A 22,319-nucleotide genomic window follows, 5' to 3' on the forward strand; every position below is an offset into this window, starting at 1 on the left:
AGTGTAGCTCCAATCGAGTCAGTGTGTTTCGCTGTGACTACTACACTTTGACTAATCTTCCTGGGAACAGACGTAAGGGAGATTCTCCCGCTGTCTTCTTCCTATACGTGCCTAACCTCACTGACACCGTCTCCCTGACCGCAGTTTCCAGGTCTGTCCAGCACTAGGGACCTTCCCCCAACAGTCTCTTAAAGACTTTCCTATCCACCTCTTTCTGTAGGTCCCCTAGTTTGCCTGTTTAAGGGAGAACACTGTGTATGCACTTCTCTTTATGTTCCTAGGTCCCTTTATGCGCTGAACCATTTTGGGTGTCTGTCTTTTATATAGGTATCTGATTGACTTTAATTCTATAGATTTGTATACAAAGTAAGACAGACAGGTAGCGGTTGCTGGTAAAAAAGACATATGAGGCTGGTTTCACATTTGCAGTCGGGAGGGCTGCGGATGGCTGCCTACTTCCTCCTTTCTTCCTCCCTGAAGCTCCGCCTATGCTCTGCCTACTTCTGTATGCATCCTGCATTTCCCTTTGTACCTATCTTTTTTTTTTTTTTTTTATTAAATAGATTTTTATTGAAAGCGAATATGAACAATACAATTTATGCATTTTCCAGTATATTACAAAATTTTAACATTTTCCAAACCCCCAACAATCCCAACAAAACCCAAACCTCCCCCTCCCCTGACAGCTCATACCCAGTTATACTTTGTTACCAGTATTGATGGCTCTTTGAGCCATTTGAATCACTTATGTCCGCTTGTTCTTTAGCACTCTCTTCCTTTCAGAGGCCCTCATCCTCCCATTTCCCATACCTACTATCCCAGCTCGAGCCACGGAGACCACATTTTATCAAACGTTTCTATTTTCCCACGTCTTTTGTATACCCCCTTTTCCAAATTGAGACCATGTTTAACATATTTCAGGAATTCACCCCTTGTAGGCGGCTCATCCTTGATCCAGTTCCTTGCTATTACCTTCCTTGCCATATATAATAGCCTAGCTATTGCTATCTTCCAGGTGTTATCCACTCTAATTTCCTCTACATGTCCCAGTATACACACTATCGGATCTCTCGGCACTCTGCATTTATACGCCCCTTCCACACGGCTCATTACCACCAACCAGAAAGCAACCAGTCTTGGACATGTCCACATCATGTGGTATATTCCTGCATTCTCAGTCTTACATCTCGGGCATTCAGAGTCAGCACGCAACCCCGCTCTGTGCAACACTTCCGGTGATTTATAGACTCTGTGCAAGATGTACAGCTGCGATAGTCTATACGGCTCGCTCAGTGACACTCGTGGAACCCACTCCAACACCGACTCCCAGGTTTCATCCTCCATTGGGCCTAAATCTCTTTCCCATTTCGCTCTCGCTTTTAGAGGGAAGTCTAGTAAATATGCATGTAGAAGGTCCTTATAAAGGGTGGTAATGACTCCCCTTGTGGACCCTTCCCCACATACGTATTCCAGAACTATGTCCTCCTGGATCTCAATACCACCGCCCTTGTTTTGCGCTTTAAAGGCATGTTTCATCTGAGCATATTGATACTCCCCAGTCGGTCTCAATCCAAACTCCCCCTGCAGCTGCGAAAAGGACTTTAATCCTTGTTGCTGAATTATCTGAGCCACCAAGTGGATTCCTTTGGCCTGCCACTCCGCCAGCACTCCAAGAGCCGCAAACTCAACCAAATTATTATTAAGCCATATCGGTGTAAATTTAGTCAGCCCCGTAACCCCCCGAATATGTCGCAGTCTGGTCCATAATTTATGTATCAAAAACATAGTTGGGTATAATTTCCCCAATACTCCCAAGGAGCCATCCTCCAGACACTGCGCCACCGGTCTTCGGTTTGTCACCCTCTCCATCAAGTGTTGTACCGCACTGGTAGACGCTCCCCGCGCCCAGCCCTTCAAATGCTGGCTCTGGGCTGCAAGAAAATATAACTCAGGATTGGGTAAAGCCAATCCTCCATCTTCCTTGGGTCGCTGAAGCGTCTCCAGGCGAATACGTGGGTACCGCCTCCCCCATATCAGGCTTCTAAAAAGAGTATTAATCTGCCGGAATTTCCCACGTGGAATCCAAACTGGCGCATTATGTAGGACGTAAAGTAATTTGGGCATCAGAACCATTTTAATGAGATTAACCCTACCCACCACCGATAGGTGTAATTTATTCCACGCATCCACTTTTGCTTTAAGGGCGCCCATGAGAGGAGTCAAATTCCTATACAAAAACTCTGTAACTGGCATCGAGATCCATATTCCCAGGTATTTGAAAAGGGATGCCACCTTAAGCCGCCCCTCTCCCAATGGCTCACTTCTGCTCTCCTCCACCCCATCCACCTCGAAGAGGACCGATTTATCCCAATTTATCCTCAATCCCGACAAGGCTCCAAATTTCCCAATGATCTCGATAGCCCCATTCAAGGCTTCATCCGGGTCCGCCAGGAACAGTAAGATGTCATCTGCATATAACGCGATCTTCTCCTCAACACTCCCATATCTGAACCCAGGAACCTCATCCGATTGTCGGATCTTAGCGGCCAGTGGCTCCACAGCTAAGGCAAACAGAAGGGGCGACAGTGGGCAACCCTGCCTCGTACCTCTGGCCAACTTTATAGGCTGAGAAAGTTCCCCATTCACTCTAATTCTAGCTGTTGGTAGTGAATATAACAGTTGAGTCCATGCCACAAATTGCGGACCAATACCCATACATTTCAACACCCGCCAGAGATATCCCCACTCCACACTGTCAAACGCCTTATGGGCATCCAAGGATGCAATAACCCTTCGGCCACAGTTGTCAGACTTCAGCTGTAGGTTCATATGCAGCCTCCGCAGATTAACCGCTGTAGACCTGTCAGGCATAAAACCAGACTGATCCGGATGTACAAGGCTAGCAATGACGCTGGACAAACGGGTAGCTAACACCTTGGCCAAGAGTTTGACATCGATGGTTAACAGAGAGATTGGTCGATATGACTCAGGCTTCCCCAGATCCTTATCCTCCTTCGGAATAACCACTATAATAGCCTCCCTCATAGATGCTGGGAGATACCCTTGGCATCCAGCCTCCTCCAGTACTAACTTTAATCTGGGAATCAGCACTTCCTCCAAACTTTTATAGATTTCGGCTGGTAACCCATCAACCCCAGGTGCCTTCCCATTAGCCATAGACTTCAGCGCCCGACTCAGTTCCTCCTCGGTGATAGGGGCATCGAGGCTCACCCCATCCTCCTCACTCAATTTCGGAAGACCCAGACTCTCAAGGAAAGTCTCCGTATCTCCGGCTGACTCATTGACCCTGGAGGAATATAAGTCCGCGTAAAAGTCCGCAAAGACCTTTATAATTTCAGGTGTTTCAGATACCCTGCTCCCCCCATCTGAAACCAACGAATGTACATACGAGGCACCACGCTGAGCCGCGGCTACCACCGATAGCATGTGTCCCACTGTTTCTCCCTCCTGAAAATAAGCCACCCTCTGAAACTCCCGCTTCCTTTCAGCTTTTCCCAGCAGAATCTTTTCCATACAATTTTGCGCTGTTCTCAACCTTTTCTCTGCCTCGGAAGTCCCCAGCACTACCATCTCGTCCTCTGCGGCTTTCAGCTCCTCCATCGCCACTCTCTCCGCCTCCCTTGTCCTCCTCTTACACCTACTAATGTCTCTAAATAGTAGCCCTCTCAGGTACGCTTTCATTGCATCCCAAACAGTTAGAGCATCTGTACTCCCATCATTTAAAGTAAAGAATTCCGTCACCTCCTTCCCTATACCGTCCAAATCAATACTCTGTAACCAGTTAGGATGGATCTTCCATTCTCTCCCACTTGCGGTCCGTGTCCCCAACAACCTAACCTCCACCTCAATTGGACTGTGATCCGAAAGGGCCCTCGGCAGATAACGCACCTCTCCCACCATTGTGTCCAACAGGCGGTTACCCAGCGCCATATCAATTCTGGATAGCGTAGCATGAGCCGGCGAGTAGCACGAGTACCCTCTCTCCCCAACATGTCTAACTCTCCATAGATCAATCATGCCTATTTCACGCACATAGGTACCAAATGTTGTAGTGTGCCCCTCCGACCTGTTCTGGGTGTTCTTATTTTTATCAAAAAAGTCATCACAGATATTATTCAAATCCCCAATAATTAAGAGTGGTAGTGGTTCCCATCGTTGCACCCTCTCCAACACCTCCCTGATCTTCTTACTTGAATATGGAGGTGGAATATACATTGCCGCAACACACAATCTCACTCCATACAATATACATTGTATCACCACATACTGACCCTCAGCATCCACGCATACTTTCACCTCTTCATACTGCACTCCCACCGGCACCAACACTGACACACCTCTTGAGTACGTCGAAAAGGTAGAATGATACCCTTTCTGTATCCAACGTCTATTCAGTACGTCCACTTTCTCCTGTATCAAGTGCGTCTCTAGCAAGCATATCATAGAAGCCCGCTGATCCTTCGCATACTGCAAGCTCGCAGCTCTCCTAGATTTATCCGCCAGACCTCTCACATTCCAACTCAAAATCTTAAAGCGGTCCCCTATTATGTGACTCATCATCTTTAGTTATGTCGTTACTCCCGGTTCTGAGCTGTCTAACTTCCTTCCCCACCCTTTCCCCTCCCCCACACCCCCCCCCCCCCATTACTGTACACTCTGCCTCTTATCAAGAGTGGGGCACCATCACCCATTGCGAACACTCTTGTTAACATAACCTTCTCCTTCCGCCTCCCGCTACCGTTTATAACAGAATTCGGCGCAATTCTTAGAAGAACAATATAATTCAACCTGTATTAAATTACAACTGCAAGAAACTAAATAAACTTTTAGTACGCTGCACACCCTTCCTCCCTCGTACTTCTCCGCCGCATCAGCACACCCAGTACATTCCCTGAATAATACCCAGCTCCACCCTCCAACCTTCACATTTCAATTACCAATGTACTGTCAGTCCATCTCTTTTCCCCCTTTTTGAAAGAATTAAAATACCTCCCGACTAACCCACCCCACATTTTCAATCTCCTTTCTCTTTAAGCTTTTTAGCGTTAAGATCTATCCACTGGGTAGCGTCCTCCGGCGTCTGGAAAAAATGAATCTTATCCAACGCTACCACTCTCAGTCGTGCCGGAAACATCATGGAGTATTGCACTCCCAGTTCTCTCAGCCGTCTCTTGATACCCGTGAACATCATCCGTTGTTTCTGTACCAGGGCGGAATAGTCAGGGTAAATAGCAACTCTTTGACCTCCAATTGTCAGATCCGTCATGTCTCTAGCTTTCCTCAGGATAATGTCTCTGTCTCTGTAGTTTAGGATTTTGGCAAGCATGGTACGGGGATTTGCTCCAGGGACAGGTGGTTTCGGTGGGACCCTGTGGGCTCTTTCTACCGCAAATACTTTTGTCAGTGCTGCATCACCAAAGGTCTCAAGGAGCCAGCTTTCAATATACTCCGTGGGATTCCTCCCCTCAATTTTTTCAGGGACACCCACTATACGAATGTTATTTCTTCTGGACCTGTTCTCCAGATCCTCATTTTTTGCAGCCAGCTCCGATATTGCCTGAGTAAACTTCCTCTCCGCTTTCTGCAGCTGCACTATATGGTCTTCTGCCGTGCTCACTCTTTCCTCCACAGCCCCCACACGTTTGTCAATCTTTTGCAGGGCTGCATTTATCTGGGCTGTATCCCCCTTGACCTCCTGTAGCTGCTGGGTGAGGGATTGTTTGCATGATGATACCAGTGCAAAAACATCTCTAAGAGTGGGCTCTGCTCCTGACTCCTTATCTTCAGATCCCCCTACTACCACCGCCATGTCACCATCCCTGCTCCCCTGTTGTACCTCCTGCTCCTCTGCTGGGCTTTCCTCCTCTCCTTCTGTGTCTGTGTCTGCTCCGGCGTCCTCCTTTGCTTTTCCTGTGTTCCCTGCGGCCTCCACTCTAGCAAACTGCTGGAGCTTTGCCGCCGCCGCCATTCTCTTCTGGCATGCCGCGTTGTCCTTCTCCGCCTTCTCTCTGGCGTCGGCGCCATCTTGGCTGATCCCAGCCTCGCCGGCTCCTGCATCTCTTTGCCTCCTCCTGGTCATATTTGTTGACCTCGAGGCCGCCTCTATTCACCGCCGCACTCCCGGGACTTTCCTGCAGCCGGTAAGCGCCTTGAATCGCCGCTCAGCTGCGGCTTATAAGGATAAATTGAGCGTTAGCAGCGGGAGCGCTCTGTCACACGTCCGCTCACATGGACGTTCAGGCCACGCCCCCTTGTACCTATCTTTAACATTGGGTACGCAGGGACATGAGTTGTATGCTGATGCGTCCGCCTGCTGCGATTTGACGTGTGCGGTGACCGCACGGAAAGGCAAAATTGTCTGACCCATATACTGTACTGAGCTGCAGCTCTAGGGAAGGACGTGAACCCGAGGGGTTGAGAGTGGTGGAGCAACTGAGGAAAGGAGCACAGTGGAGGAAGCAAGGGGCTCAGAGGGGAACTGTGACCGGGCACCCTCAGAGCTGAAGCGCAGAAACCGGGCACCGAGAGCCCAAGGCTGTGTTGTACTCTAGGACACATGGCAGAATCGGAGGGCATAGGACTGTATGTTATTTGCCCTCACCACGCCTGGAGGGTGAAGCAGCATCTGAAGAGCCTAGGTCGTGATAGAGACCCTATAAAATGGCTCAAGCTGCCCACCATATAGGTACCTGTCTCAGGACAGGAGGGAGAGGACTTTGCCAGCAAGCTACAAGCAGCAGGAATCTCGCATACTAGCATGAGTAGGAAGGCTTACGGACCTCACCTGGGAGAGGGATCCACTATTGCCTCCAGGCCAGCCGGACCACATCACCACCTGTGCCTGGTACCCTGGACTGTGGACTGCTACCACCAGTAAACCAGGTAAAGACTTTACAACTCTGTGTCATCCATTATTTACCGGCAACCCACCATCCTTGCCATACACCTTGGGAGCCCTGGGGACCCCAATTCACCTGCGGGAAGCGTCACCATGTTGCTGCAACAACATCACCCCAGAGGACCCCTGTAAGCAGAGTCGGTCCCTCTGACCAAGAACCACAGGTGGCATCATGAATATACTTTATTACCAAAATGCCCCTAAAGATCTTTTTCCTTTTAAGTGAGTGCCCAGGGCCACGGACCGGGTCACAGCCACTGTGACATCCCCTTTAAGAGCGACCGGACCCGGTACCGAGTACCCCATGGCCCTGGTGGGTGACTCAAGTACTATCCATGTTTTTGACAGATGGCATTCATATTTGTGATAGTCTGAGTCCACTCACACATCCGTGATTTTCAAAAATCACGGAGACATGTCCGATTTTGATCTGTGTGTTGGATCAAAACCGGCAATGCAATTCAATGGGTCCATGAAAAAAATTGGACCACACTCCGATGACATCAGAGTGCGGTCCGATTTTCACAGACTGTTAGAATGGAGAGTGTAGAGAAACTTTGCTTTTTATTTCTCACATACTAGAGAAACAGATGCCACTCGATCAGACTATGGTCAAACGCTAATCAAAGTGTGATCAGAATAAGCAAGCCACTTTCCATACATGGAAGAAGCGGAATTGTGAATGGGCCTTTAGTCCTGCTGCTGAGATTCCCAATGATCACCTGCAGTCTGGGGAAGGACATGGAAGGTGCTCAGTTCAAATGCTGTGTTGCTAAAGGGGAAACGAAACTGTACACAGTTCCCATAAAAGTCAAGGACTGCCCATGCAATGGTAGTTATAAGTCCTCCAGAGGAAGAGGTAATATTGTTTACACAGCCACAAGAAGAGAGTCCTGATTGAGGAACCGCAACTGACAAGCAAGTCACAAAAAATTCAGTCACGATTGGATTTTTTACAACTTGACTGTCATAGGCATGGTAATGAAGGTGTCACTTCTTTAGTGCAACGATGTAGTTGCGGCACTGAGCAAAGTTTGATTGCCGTGGCCGAAGATGCCATGAAGCCCTAACCTAATAATCTAATTAACAATCGGTTTTCTTACTCAGACCCCCTAAAATATGTATTACACAATAAACACAAAATATACACTGAAAATATAATAGTATATTTATGAATGCAAATGTGTTGAAACTGGCGTTAATAATACATATTGGAGACTCTTATGAATGGTCTGATACCCTATAATTGTCCTTAGCCTATATAGGAATGAATTCAATGCCTCAATATTCTATGCCAATGATGAATGGAATGATGCCTGCCATGGGAAACATGCAAATGATGCCCAATATGCCAGGTAACTATATTATAGACACATAGACTTGGAAATCCCATTTATAATACGGTAAGTAATCTGACTTGGTACATTTTACACATAGCTTGCATTGCTACCACACACATCAGTGTTTTATCACATCAGAGATAATTATTTGAACTTAAAGGGGTAATATCTAGTGATGACGGAACGTGCTCGGATAAGGTGTTAGCCCATCATGTCCGAGTGCTAACCAAGGGTCTTCGGTGTACTCGAATAATATTTTCGAGTCCCCGCAGCTGCATGTCTCGTGGCTGTTCAACAACCGCAACACATGCAGGGATTGCCTAACAAACAGGCAATTTATGCATGTGTTACCGCTGTCGAACAGCCACGAGACCTGCAGCCTTGGGCCCTCTAAATATATTTTTTGAACACACCAAAGACACTCAGTTAGCACCCGAAAGTGTTTTCAATTGTAAAAAAGAGAAGACTGTTATCAGTTGATTGAGGGCATCACCAAATCGCAATTCAGTCAAAACTATTCCTCAACCCACACCTTTGTCAGACAGTCAAAGACTAATAGCACACACGCAAACAAAATAACCGGTGGTGTATGGGTACTGCAGCTCAGCTACATTGAAATGAATGGTGCTCAGGTGCAATAACTCCCACAACCACTGGTCAGTTGTGGCACTGTTTTTAAAAGAAAGTTTTTCCAATCCTATACATCTTTTTTAACTGTTGCATCCATACTCTATGCATCTCATAAACCCTGTTATATAAACTACTTCAATGTTACTCAGTAGAATGTCTACATCATTCAAACGTCTCTAGTGGTATAATAAACATATTGTGCGATTACTACTATATAAAGTTCCTAACAGTACCATTTGTGCAATTCATCTATAAACCAATATATAGATAATGTAAAATAATATTTCTTATTATAGCCATGATGCCCCAGGCTATGATGCCACAAATGATGCCTCAGGCTATGCCAATGGCCCAACCAATGATGCCTTCGGTGGACCCTGCACAATTGGCTGCACAGCAACAAGCATTTATTCAGCAACAGGCTCTGCTTTTGGTGAGTACACTTTTACATTGGAGGGAATTTATCATCTTCTTCACATTAGAAAATTGGTGTTAAAATCACAACATTTGTTGTTAGTGGTATTTGTGCAAAATGTTGCCTTTTTTGTCCTTTTGTACTAGCCCCGGGCACTTTTTGAAAAATGTGTGGGGCTTAGTAAAAGAGGTTATCGCCTAACCCTGTGAGACAAATTTACTATAATATGCATAAAAACTGGAGTAATTTTGGAGCTGAAACCTAAGGTAACTTGTGTTTTATTTTCTGGAGCACAGACCGCCTGTCAATTAACCAAATTTAGTGGGCTTGTGCCTCTTACTAAATTTGGGCCATCTTACTCTAGTGTCTAAAATACCAGTTTTAAAGGCAACCTGTCATTTAAAAAAATTATATTAATTTACAGAAATGGGCTTAATCTGCATGTTATTAATATGCTAAAGCCATGTGGCTGCTACACTATAAACCCCACTGCCGGGAGGAAATTAGATTTAATTCTCCCGGGAACCTCGGGTTTTCAGCCATAGAGGAATGGCCAGCGCTGCTTCAGTCACCCCTCAGTACATAGTGAGTGGTGGCTGTAACCATGCCCCTGCACTGACTGACAGCTGGCTCAGCTAGCTGTCAGTCAGTGCTGGGCATAGTTACGGCTGCCACTCACTGTATACTGAGCAGTGGCTGTGCTTGTATGACTGAAAGCCTGAGGCTGCTAGGAGGAATAAGATTAATTTTCTCACAGCAGTCGGGTTTTCAGTGCAGCAGCTGCACGACTTTAGAACACTGTGAATTTGCAGATTAACCCCCAACCACCAGACCTACAGTATAATAGCATGTTGGGACTTAACAGGCTGCTTTTAATAAATTGCCTTTACGTGCCTGTGGTTAGATATTCTGGTTAAACAGTTCTGTTCTTTTCTAGGCTCAACAGATGACACTTCAGGCAACAGTGCTGTCTCAGCAGCAACAGCAGCAACAGGAACTACCTCGTAATAACAGACCACATTCTCCCCCTCCTAAAACAGTTTTTAAGTCAGCACCAAAACCGGTACTGGCACCAAAACCATCTGCTGCCCCTGTCCCACCTCCTGCCCCACCTGCTGCCCCTGCCCCATCTCCAGCCCCTATCCCACCTCCAGCTCCAAAATCTGTCCCTAACCCACCTCCAGTCCCTTCTCCAAAATCTAGCCCATCTCCTCAAGAACCCAAGCCACAACTTCAGAAGCCGCAAACACCAGTTGAGGTAATAATAATGATAACGTAATATATACATAAATATATACATACAAGGGGCATTCTTTAAAGATTTCCCCTAACTCACTTCCTGTGGACTGAGAGCAATAAAACTTGGCACAGTTATTAGTCCTTCTCTACATAGGTGCCACTTAGGGACACACACTTCTCCCATCTCTCAAAGCAACTGTAAACACCTCCCTCACTTGTAGAAGTCGACAGGTTGCTCCAAAAGCCACGTTGTCAGAAATCCGAGTCTCATCATCTGGAAAATGCTTGCCCTTCAAAAATAACTTCATTGTTGGAAAGAGGTGGAAGTCCGATGGTGTGAGGTCGGGTGAATAAGGGGGATGCGGTAGAATTTCAAAGCCACAGGAGCATGCTTCCATTTGGGCAACATGTGAGTTGTGAACTGGTGCATTGTCTTGCAGAAGGCGGAAACCTTTGGTGAGCATGCCACGCCTCTTGGTTTTGATGGCCTACCACAGTTTCCTCAGCAGTGAAGCATACTGTGCTCCTGTGATCATGGTACCCTTTGCCAGGAAATCCATCAATACTACTCCATGAGCATGACTTTGCCTGCCAAAGTTTGGGCACATTCCTTCTTTGGAGGCGGTGAGTCATGATGCTTCCATTGCATCGACTGGACTTTAGTATTAAGATCATACTGATGAACCCAGCTTTCATCCTGTGATTAGTCTTGAAAAAGTCCTCCTGGATTCCATGTGGCAAAGAAGAAAAGCGAAGACCGGGTTTCTCAATGTATCCACGCTGACCCCACACGATGGAAATATTCTTGAAAACTTTATTGTGCCGAAACGTTTCATGGCAATCTGCCACTTCCTCAGGAAGTGGCAGATTGCCACGAAACGTGTCAGCACAGTAAAGTTTTCAAGAATATTTCCATCGTGTGTGGTCAGCGCGGATACATTGAGAAACCCGATCTTCGCCTTCCTTCTTTGTCACATTGTTATCCACAGGAGTCTGCAGCGACCACTGTTTTTTCTCACATTCTGCAAGGGGTTGTGACTTTTCGCAACCTCTAAAGGTGAGTGCACCTACCGTGTATTGTGATCCAAATCATCACTTTAATCGCTCTATGTGCACTCTCTCTCCTTAATCTCCTGGATTCCATGGAACATCATCAATATAGCCTGAGAGCATTCGACTCGTTCCCCAGTGAGCGGATGCCTTATGCATGTGAAGATGGTCTTGAATGATTTTTTCCACGGACCCTACAATAACCTTGACATTTTGGGCTAGGTGGCAAATGGTTTTGCGGTGATTTTTCAAAATGGAGACCTTCGCTTGCTGGATGGTGTGTTCATCAATAGCAGAGTGGGGCTGCCCTGGAATTGGAGCTGTTTTCACCGAAGTCCAACCACATTTGAATTGATGATGCCAGTTCTTGACTACATCATATGATTAGGAATCATCACCATAAACCTCTTTCATCTCATCAAACGTCTCCTTTGGTGTGCGGCCTTTCAAGTAAAGGAACTTGATGACTGCTCTGTATTCCACTGGGTCCATTATCAAACTTCACACCATTTCACACCTCACACCTATAGAGACATATCATTTCACATGTGCAATTTCAACGTCCTGTGATAAATAGAAGTGGGTCAGGAGAAATATTTAATGAACGCCCCCTCTTACATATAAATACAATAATGCACAAGTGCCGAGCAATCATTGTCCAACATGAAGTGTGATTACATCTAAAAAAAGCTAGTTCATGGGTACAATATGTTCATGGGTACAATACTGTATATGTGACTCAGCTAACAACTGGACTTGGTTTATATACCAAATTAGCAAGAAAAAGCTTACACAGCAACATATCAGATTTTCTTCTAATTGCTAAAACCATATTTTGTTTTAATTGAACCCGAAAGCCTAGATCAGTGATGGCAAACCTATGGCATGCCGGCCACAGGGGGCACGCAGAGCCCTCTCTGTGGGCATGCATGCCAGGCCTGCGGCCGAACACACTCCACTCCCTTCCGATGTTCAAATATATTTGTGTTCCTTTAGATGCTAATACATTTAAACCAGGGGTGGGGAACCTCCGGCCCTCGGGCCACATGCAACGCGTGGTGACTTTTCATGCGGCCCGCATGCAGGTCCCCGGAGTCCGCAATGCTCGGGCGGCAGCCGTATCCTGCCAGCTACCAGCCGACCCTTTAACCCCCAAGTGCATGGTACACAGCGTTCGTTACAGAACACTGCCTGCACATGAATGATGATGTCATCAGGGTGGGCGGGGTTAGTGCCCATTGCGCTCCCGTTCTCCTGTCCCTGAAGAGGAGCTGCTGCCAGAGAGTCCAGAGTGAGTTCTGTGCCTGTGTACTGGTAGTTTCTGTGCCCGCAGCTATGTGCCTTTCTGCTGGTGATCTGTGCCTCCCAGCTATGTGCCCCTATGATCTCTGTGCCCCCCAGCTATGTGCCGCAATATGATTTCTGTGCCCCCTGTGATCTCTCTATCCCCAGCTATATGCCCCCTGTGATGCTTGTGCCCCCCAGCTATGTGCCCCCTGTAATTTCTGTGCCCCCCAGCTATGTGCCCCCCTGTGATCTCTGTTCCCCTGTGATCTCTATGCTCCCCTCAGCTATATACCCCCCTGTGATTTCCGTGCCCTCCCGCTATTTGCCCCCTGCGATCTCTGTGCCCCCCAGTTATGTGAACCCCTGTGATCTCTGTGGCTACCAGCTTTGTACCCCCTGTGATCTATGTGCCCCCTGAGATCCCTGTGCCCCCCTGCTATGTACCCCCTGTGATATTTGTGCCACCTCCCGGTGATATGTGTCCCCCCCCACCCCGTGATCTATGTGCCTCCCCAACTGCTGCCAGGGCCAAAGAGGAGTAAAGACAGTGCGGGCGTGCACTGATAAGAGCTCCAGCAGGATCTGGACATTAAATGTATTAAGTTTAGCTTTGAGAGAGGTGGGGATGGGGGCTGTTTTATTCATAGGGAGTGTGTGTGTATCTGTGGGTGTTTGTATATATTTTGCAGATGGGCAGTGTGTGTGTAAATATTTTGCAGAAAGATAGTGTGTGTATATGCATACATATTTTGTAGAGGCGCAGTGTGTGTGAGTATATACTTTGAAGAGAGGTTGTGTGTGTATATGTATGTATGTATACGTAAACATATTTTGAAAAGGGGCAGTGTGTGTATACATATTTTGCAGAGGGGCAGTGTGTTTATATACTTTGCAGAGGGGCAGTGTGTGTGTCTATATATTTTTTGCAGAGGGGCAGTGTGTGTGTCTATATTTTTTGCAGAGGGGCAATGTGTGTATGTATGTTTTACAGAGGAAGAGTGTGTGTGTGTTTATATATATATATATATGTATACACTGTATATATATAATATATGCTGTATATTTTGCAAAGGGGCAGTGTGCGTGTGTATTTTGCAAAGAGGCTGTATGTGTGTGCATGTGTACGTGTGTGTGTATTTTGCAGAGGGGCAGTATGTGTGTGTAAATATATATACGGTATATGTATGTTTGGCAGAGGGGCTGTTTGTGTGTATTTTGCAGAGGGGTAGTGTGTGTGTAAGGCTGGAGTCACACACAACCTATAAAAAAATCGGTCCGTTTTTCATGGACGAGAATCGCACAAATGTTTCATGAACAGTGATCCGTGTGCAGTGCGAGGATGCTATTTTTTCTCCAAAAAATATCTGTGTGTCATCCGTACGGCATCCGTATAACATCCGTATGGTGAGATTTTCTCGCCGCCTTGCAAAATGGACATATAGTGGATTCATGGGCTCAAATATTCATGAAAACCTATATATAGTCTATATATATGTCAGTGAGATGCAAATATATAATGTGTATATATATATATATATATAATTTTTTTTTTTTTAATACAGAGGTAGATAGCAGAAAAGCCGGTAACTCAATTGTCGGCTTTTGCTAAATCCTTACTGAACCCGACAGGATATGAGACATGGTTTACATACAGTAAACCATTTCATATCCGTTATATTTTTATATATCCCTCACTAATAATGTTAGAAGTGTTTGTGTGTAAAATTTGGGAGCTGTAGGTGTTAAATTAAAGAGATTATTCACAGAAAAATTTGGTGTGGGCTCCCACGTAATTTACTCCGCCAGAGAGGGAAAGCCAGTGACTGAGGGAAGATATTAATAGCCTGGAGAGGGACCATGGTTAGTGCCCCTCCCCCCCCCCAGAAAAGGCACATCTGTAAGATGCGCCTATTCTGGCACTTAGCCTCTCTCTTCCCACTGCCCTGTGGCATTGGCATATGGGGTAATAAGGGGTTAATGCCACCTTGCTAATTTAAGGTGACATTAAGCCTGGTTAATAATGGAGAGGTGTCAATAAGACACCTCTCCATTATTAATCCAATAGTAGGAAAGGGTTAATAATACACACACATTAAGAATAAAGTCTTTTAATGAAAGAAACACACAGGTTTTACCATCTTTATTGTACACTCAATCCAAGCGAAGCCCTCATTCTTCTGAAAAAAATGCAAAATAAAAAGCAACAATATCCTATACCTGTCCGCTGTACAGTCAAGTCCCACTCAGTAATCCACCTCAAGGGATTACAAGCCTTCCATCTTCCAGCTGGAAGGCTGCACTGCTAACCACAGAGCCACCATGCCAGATCTTCAGATATCAGGAGTGGTCCACTTCCAATTTGTATTTCACACAGAGTTACGGGATTGACAATGTGTTCTCATGTGATAATTGATATATGTAAAGAAGGTTTGGCTGACTGTCTGATTCCCATATCTAAGCCAGCCCCTTTGTCTGTCCAAATATCATGTATGACAGAGAAGGCAGCTGGCTTAACTATTGAAATTGGCCAGCCCAACTTCACATATAGCTCTGATGATGTACTGATAAAAATAAAATAATTTCTGTGTCATGCGCATGCTTGAAGAGGAGCTAATAGGACCACTGCTGATGTTTGAAGATCAGTGTACCTTTGAAAATACAAACATATTAGTAAGTTTTATGTATTTATATATGGAAAACATATAATCAATTTATTAAAATGAACAACACCTTATAGCTTCCTTCAGTTAGCTTAGTATCTAGTTTTGGTTCCAAAATTTTCAGCCTATCACACTAAGAATCTCTATTTTATAAATGTCATATGGAAATTGCTTCTTCAGAGATGAAGAGGACTTGAACTCTAATGCCACCTTTTGGAAGTAGCAAACTTAAGAGTCAATATCAACCCTTTTATCTAGCCTTGCCGTATGACTTAAAATAAAAGAAAACCAGAATCTCAATTTGCAGACGCTGGTTTTGGGGTGTTGCCACACCTCAGTGCAAAGCCTTTGACTGGATTCTAAGGGGTAATGTTTCTCCTTGTGAAGAATGGCATGCTTAACATGCCAGTGTAAGGAGACTTAATTTCCCAGAGAATTGCATGGCCTATAAGTTTTCTTACACTGGCACATTAGTCATGGCACACCTCACTTTACCCCTTATAAAAGTCATGACATTCTGCAGGCATCTTGTAAGGGCAAAGCACCAGTAAAGTAAAGTTGAGTGTTCATATTTTAGTATAATTTTTCATCTAGGTGTACTGGGATGAAGAGGAGGAATCTGAGTATATTTCACAAAAGAAAACATTCCAGCAAAAGAGGGAATTCTTCCAAAAAATGGGTGCGTAGTACAGATTGGGTGAAGACCAAATGCATTTGGAACATTTTGTTTTCACAATTAACATGTTTTAATTGTAAACTTTCATTGTGTAGTACGTGATGGCACTCGAGTGAAGTCACTCAAGCCTCCCTCGAAGATCCTACTTCCAGCTCAAATAATAGCGTCTGAGAGTGAAAGTGATGAGGAACCACCAGAACCTCCCGAACCTGAACCTCAACCAGGTGATGATATTTATTTATTGATAGTGCAAAAATATACTAATTTGATTAACTTGTATGACAAAATGCAGTCTTTATGATAAAAACAGGATATGTAATGTTACAATAGTGCCTAATCAAATAGGCAGATGCATGATTTAACTAAATTTTTTAAGACAGGCTTAACCGAGCTTGTTTTAATTTGCTAAACATAAAATCACTGCAATTACTTGTAGCCTTTAAATCTCTGGTAACATGGAAATATATTTATATATATTTTTTAATTTTTTTAAAGAAATACCAACACCAAAACCACCGCCAATAGTACCACCTCCGGTAACCAAAACTACAGAGGCTCCTGAAAAAGAGACTAAGAAACCAGGTGGTGTCATTAAACAGGTTCCAAGACCAAAACCCAGTCAAGAGATTAAAGAAATAATCAAGATGTATCAAAGCCGTCCCCAGGAAGAACCTAAACCCTATGAACCAGTTAGGTGAGATTTTAATAAAACACAATATGGTCTTCAGGACATGCTTTAGGGCTCATTTAAATGTCCGTTTTCACGCAAGTTCTATCGGTGGTTTTAAAAGATCACATAGAGTACCTATATTATAATCTATAGGGCTGGTCATATGTTTTTTGGCGAACCGCATGACCGCAAAAAGAACATAGTGACATGTCTGTTTTTGATCAGAGTCACGGATCAAAATTACCCCTGCAAGTCTATGGGTCCATAAAAATTACTGGCAGCACCCACATACCAGTAGCGTATAGAAGTTTTGCAGTTTATCTACTTTTTCATAATTGAAAATCAATGATGAAACGCTGATGGTAAGAATTGACACTAACCGAACACTGATGAAACTAGGATCTAAAACATTGCTGAAGATCATTCTGTGCTTTTACGTACAAGCAATATCACAGATGTCTGAATGAGGCATTATAGCAAGGATCCTAATAAATATGAGCACAAGCAAATGGACAGGAGGAATGGTGATCTACAGGGCAATTATACTGATTTTTACATTTGTTCTCCTGATTTCTTAATTTATCAAATGTCAAGTTTTTCATTTTTCAGAAGGACAACACAGAACTTCTTAAAGAAAAAAGATCCCAAACAAGAAGCTTTGGAGAGACTTGGAAATGCTGGGCCTCCAAAAGTAAGACTGTGCATTTTGGTGTAATGACTCTAAGTTGGAAAAATTATAATTTGTTAATATATTCATTAGTTTTTCCTTTATGTCTCATATTTACTTACGAAAAGGATTTATTATTTCCATGTTTCTGTTTCTTTAGAGGAACAGACGTATAAGGCTATGTGCACACGTTGCGGAGTTTGATGCAGATCTGCAGCGCTATTGGACACGTGGAATTGCATCAAATCTGCAGTGTAGTGCACAATCAATGTTAATCAATGAGAAATCTAGAATTGTTGTGAACATGCTGTGGAAAAATCATCGCGGATTTGCAGCGTTTTATTTTCTGCAGCATGTCAATTCTTTTTGCAGTTCTGCAGCATTACTAAACCCATTGACTTCCATTGAGTCAGTCAAATCCACAGCAAAATCACAGGTGTAAAAAGATTTGTGGTTTTGCTGTGGAGTTGCAGGCAAAAAAAACCCTGCAGGTAGGGAAGAGGGTGGGTGGAGACTGTGGGTGGGGGCTGAGACTATGTGTGAGCGGAAAAGATGTGCGTGTCTGTCTGCGGGTGTCTGTGTGTGTGTGTGCATGTGTCTGTGGGCGTGTGCGCGGCTGTGTGTGTGTGTGTCTGTGTGTAGGCAGGCATCATCCGATGGGACTACTAGTCCCATTCTGCTATGTCTGCTGTTACATAGAACAGTGACAGCATTAGCCGATGATGAGATAGTAGTCCCATCATCCGGCTACTGTGTTGAATAGTAAAAAAAAAACACATATACACATACAGTACATACATATACACATACTGTAGTCTCTCTTTATTCGTCTATTAACCATGTTACAGGTCTTAAAGCAGTACGTAGGAAACTTGTTGGTACTGTATATAATGTGGATACGATTGAGTTTATTTTGAAACTTTTGGAAATCGTACTTAACAATAATTATTTCCTGTTTAGAGATGAATTTTTTTATGCAAATTAGGGGGATGGCCATGGGTGCAAACATGGCACCCACATATGCAAATTTAGTTATGGCGGCCATTGTTTGTATAACATAAATACCTTGCTTGTGCTCTATTATGTTGCTTGAAAAAGGCTCTCCATGAGCCGAAACGTCACCACAATGGGCTATTAAAATTTTGCACCTTTAAAACTTCAATCAATAATGGTGTGCTGCCTTTGATTATTGGACTCTTATCTATCTATCGATCTATCTATCGATATATCTTTTTATCTATCTATCTATAAATATATCTATTTATCTATCTATCTTTCTGTGTGTGTAAACATTATTCTTCAATGGAGTATGTAAAATAAGAGGTTGGACAAGGAAATGACCTCAAAATTCTTTTTTTTTTTTGTTAAATAATATATCTTTATTTAGCTTACAAAAATGCATACAAATCTGCATGAAAATCCACATCAAAAACGCTTTAAAAAACGCATCAAAAACACATGGATTTTTAACTGCGTTTTCTGCCAAAAGATGCATAAAATTCCACAGGTAAATCTGCAACATGTTCACATAGCGTAAAAGTAACATTAGTAGCAGAACCCGCAAATGACATAGTGATGCCCCGCTGAGTATATTGGGGTCTGAAAGGATTTCTTCACTCTGGCTGTCATATTACAGGACAAATTTGCAATATTTTGTCTACAATTTTTACTGCAATCTACAATGATGGCTCTTCTTGATGTCTAACCAAATATGAACATAGCCAAGATTTAACTTTGCAGAAGCAAATTTGTTTTCTATATTCAGAATTTACTACCCACAAGTACAGGCCATGCTTCCAGAATGACAGCAGAACAGCATTTGTGAAGATGCACTATCAGAGTGCCCCAATGAAGAGTCCTAGGAACCCTTCTTTTATAACAAATTACTATAGCAGTTAAACCCAAATATTACTTTTGTCAAACTGTCCCACCTTAAAGAGGTATTCTTTAGTTTGGATCTTATGCCCTATCTATGGTATGGAATATATGATAACTTCATTATCCCTCGGGGTCCGACCACTGGGACCTCCAACATTCCCGAGAACCGGAGCTTAGAAGTGATGCTATTTTCTCCCTGGGTGGTCCCATTCAAAATACATCGTACAGCAGTGTGCATTGCATGATCAACCACTGCTCCATTCACACAGTGCTCTTCAGATCCTCGGGATTGGTGAGGGACCTAGGGTTCAAAACCCCAGCGATTGGAAAGTTATCCCCCATCCAATTAACATGAGATAACTTCCAAACTTACAAATACTCTTTAAGTGCTCGCTGACATTTGCGATGAAATCAGACGAGTGCAATCTGATAAAAAAACAGAATTGCACTGGGTCCAATGATAAACTATAGGACAGCTCCCATCAGCGATTATATTTTCATGCTAATTCGGCATGTGAAAATAGCAGCATGCTGCAATTGCATCTGAGAATCGGTTGGCGCGCAGCCTTACAAGTCTATGGGTGCGCGTGAAACTCTGTACTGAACTCTGATATTACCCGAGTGCATTGCACTTCCCATGGACGCTGGCAATGGAGGAGATGGAGAAATTACTTTCTCTGTCTCCTCTGTACCTGTGCTCCAATTCCTGTATATGAGAGGATCGGAGCACAGAACACTGTCACGTGGCTCCCGCTTGCAGCAGAGCTGGAGCTGAGTGTTATTGGCATATCACATCGGATGTCACACTCTAATGTGACTTCGGCCTGGGAATAATAGGTTAAGTATATATTATTTCATTTATTCCTGTGCCTCTTTTTTATTATTTTGCATAACCCCTTTAATAATCTTCACATACTCCTACCTAAACAACTACCTTAACATGGAGATCATTGCTTACGTATGTGAGTTGCCCAGCCAGGGTCCTGAGTTTCACAGGGGGATGTCATGGTGGCGACCCGGTCCGTGGCCCTGGGAGCCCATGTAAAAAGGGAAAGGTCTTTAAAGGGAATAAAGTTTACGTTCATAATGCCACCTGTAGTATTCGGTCAATGGGGACCAACGCTACTTTAAGGGGTCCTCTGGGATGATGTTATGGCAGCTAGATGGTATGCCTTCCCACAGGTGAAGTATATCCCCAGGGCTCCCGGTGTGTAGATGGAAGATGGTGAATGGCGCAGTAAAGAACGAGGACACAGGTTTGCAGTCTCTTTACCTGGTTTACTGAAGACTTTAGCAGCCACAGTCCAGGGTACCAGATCACAGGACAGGCAGGGTCCGACCGGTTTGGAAGCAAATCCAGAGTCCCCCTTTACCAGGTGGGAGTTAAAAGCCTTCCTCTAGCGAGGTGGTGTTGTAGTCCCTTACTGCCTAAGGCTTCACATAAGGTCCTCATGGTTTTAAGGCGGACAGGTAACTTGCATTTCAGCTGTCCTGCCGATCTCTGATGTAAGTCATGGCGTTCCTTACCATCCTTGGTGTCCCGGCTACCGGTTGTCTGCGCCTCAGAGGGAGGCAGCCTGTTCTTTAGCTGGCCTCCCCTGATATTACTCTCCTTTTGCTTCGCTCTCCTTCACTTTCACTGAACAATGCTTGGCTTTCTATGTGTCTTTCCAGGAATTGTGGTACTTCAGACCACACAGCCCCTTCAGACGTTCTGACCCTCTAGGTCTGTCTGCTCTCTTCTGTCTCTCTGACAATCTAATCTCACTTTCCCTCCAAACCACAATATATATATAGGGGAGTCACCTAGTAAATAGGATCAAAAGCTCCCCCTTGTGGCCTGGAGTGTGAACATGTTGTGTGTATGGTGGTTACCTGATAAAAGATCTCCTTCATCGCTTCCAAACGTAACATCACTCTCCCCGTGAGGAAAGCAATGCTACTGTGACGACCAGGACCCTGGGGTGTCACATATGTATGTAACTTTTGTGTAGGCAAACTAGAAGGTTCCTAGACAGCTTGGGAGAAATAATTCAGTTTGTCTTAACTGCCACCATAATAGATATGATACTTGCCTTTGGGGTTGACATGTTAGTGTCAGGATCTCTGTGCATCGCCTTTCTTTTATGTAGGTGATAAAAACAGAACTAGGTGTTATTAGAAAGTCTCATTATTTTTAATTACAAATTAATTGAGCACTGAATTGTTTTTTTTCCAAGAACACTCCAGATTCCCCAGCAGCTCCTCCTCCACCACCTCCTCCTGCTGAGAAATCAAGTGGGAAGACAAGTTCTATAAGAGAAAAGCAAAAGCCACTTTTAGGACTATTCCAATCTGGTTTATTTCCTCCGACAGTGCAGACTCCCAAGTCTCCAGGTACAGAAATATATGGCTGTTTTTATTTTTGTGATCATCCCTGAAATATCTCATTCTTACACCCATTATGCTATTTTTTAGTCTCAGTAAGAACTCTTGAAGGTGATCATTCCACTAAATCATCAATCAGCAAACACACTGCTAGTGTGTTCTTCTCATACAGTGATGTCAACTGGAAACTTTATGTGCGGAAGGAGGTAATATTCTTCAGACCTTTTATCTGCATGACTGCAGGAAGTATGTCCACCACTAACTGTGCAAAATGTAATCTACCAGAAGGCAATGCAGTAGAACATTATATGTAGTAGGAATCATATTGTATTTATCGTATTATGTCATAAATATTTTTTTATAGATCTTCTATCCAAAGGAAAAATTTACTCATCCCTACTACTTGAACCTTCTGTGTGAGCAGGTAAAAGAAAAACAAAATCACCAGTTTTAATTTCTACACTATTTCTAATAGTTTTAAATGGGTTGTCCAATCAGGACAATTTGGTTAATTTGGCTAT

At 44.1% G+C, this 22,319-nt stretch overlaps 1 protein-coding gene across 3 annotated transcripts in view; it reads left to right on the forward strand.

The window, feature by feature from the left end:
• Positions 1-22,319, forward strand: part of MYO15B (myosin XVB) — a 175,756-nt gene that overhangs the window by 36,960 nt on the left and 116,477 nt on the right. For all 3 annotated transcript variants that reach the window (XM_069752027.1, XM_069752028.1, XM_069752029.1), the window contains exons 13-22: positions 8,176-8,274; positions 9,186-9,322; positions 10,242-10,562; positions 16,135-16,219; positions 16,312-16,440; positions 16,712-16,910; positions 17,496-17,577; positions 21,651-21,807; positions 21,889-22,004; positions 22,163-22,222. In XM_069752027.1, coding sequence (XP_069608128.1) covers positions 8,176-8,274; positions 9,186-9,322; positions 10,242-10,562; positions 16,135-16,219; positions 16,312-16,440; positions 16,712-16,910; positions 17,496-17,577; positions 21,651-21,807; positions 21,889-22,004; positions 22,163-22,222 — 1,385 coding nt within the window. The remainder of the gene's footprint in view (positions 1-8,175; positions 8,275-9,185; positions 9,323-10,241; positions 10,563-16,134; positions 16,220-16,311; positions 16,441-16,711; positions 16,911-17,495; positions 17,578-21,650; positions 21,808-21,888; positions 22,005-22,162; positions 22,223-22,319) is intronic.

Source organism: Ranitomeya imitator, chromosome 2 (assembly GCF_032444005.1).
Source record: "Ranitomeya imitator isolate aRanImi1 chromosome 2, aRanImi1.pri, whole genome shotgun sequence".
Taxonomy (NCBI): domain Eukaryota; kingdom Metazoa; phylum Chordata; class Amphibia; order Anura; family Dendrobatidae; genus Ranitomeya; species Ranitomeya imitator.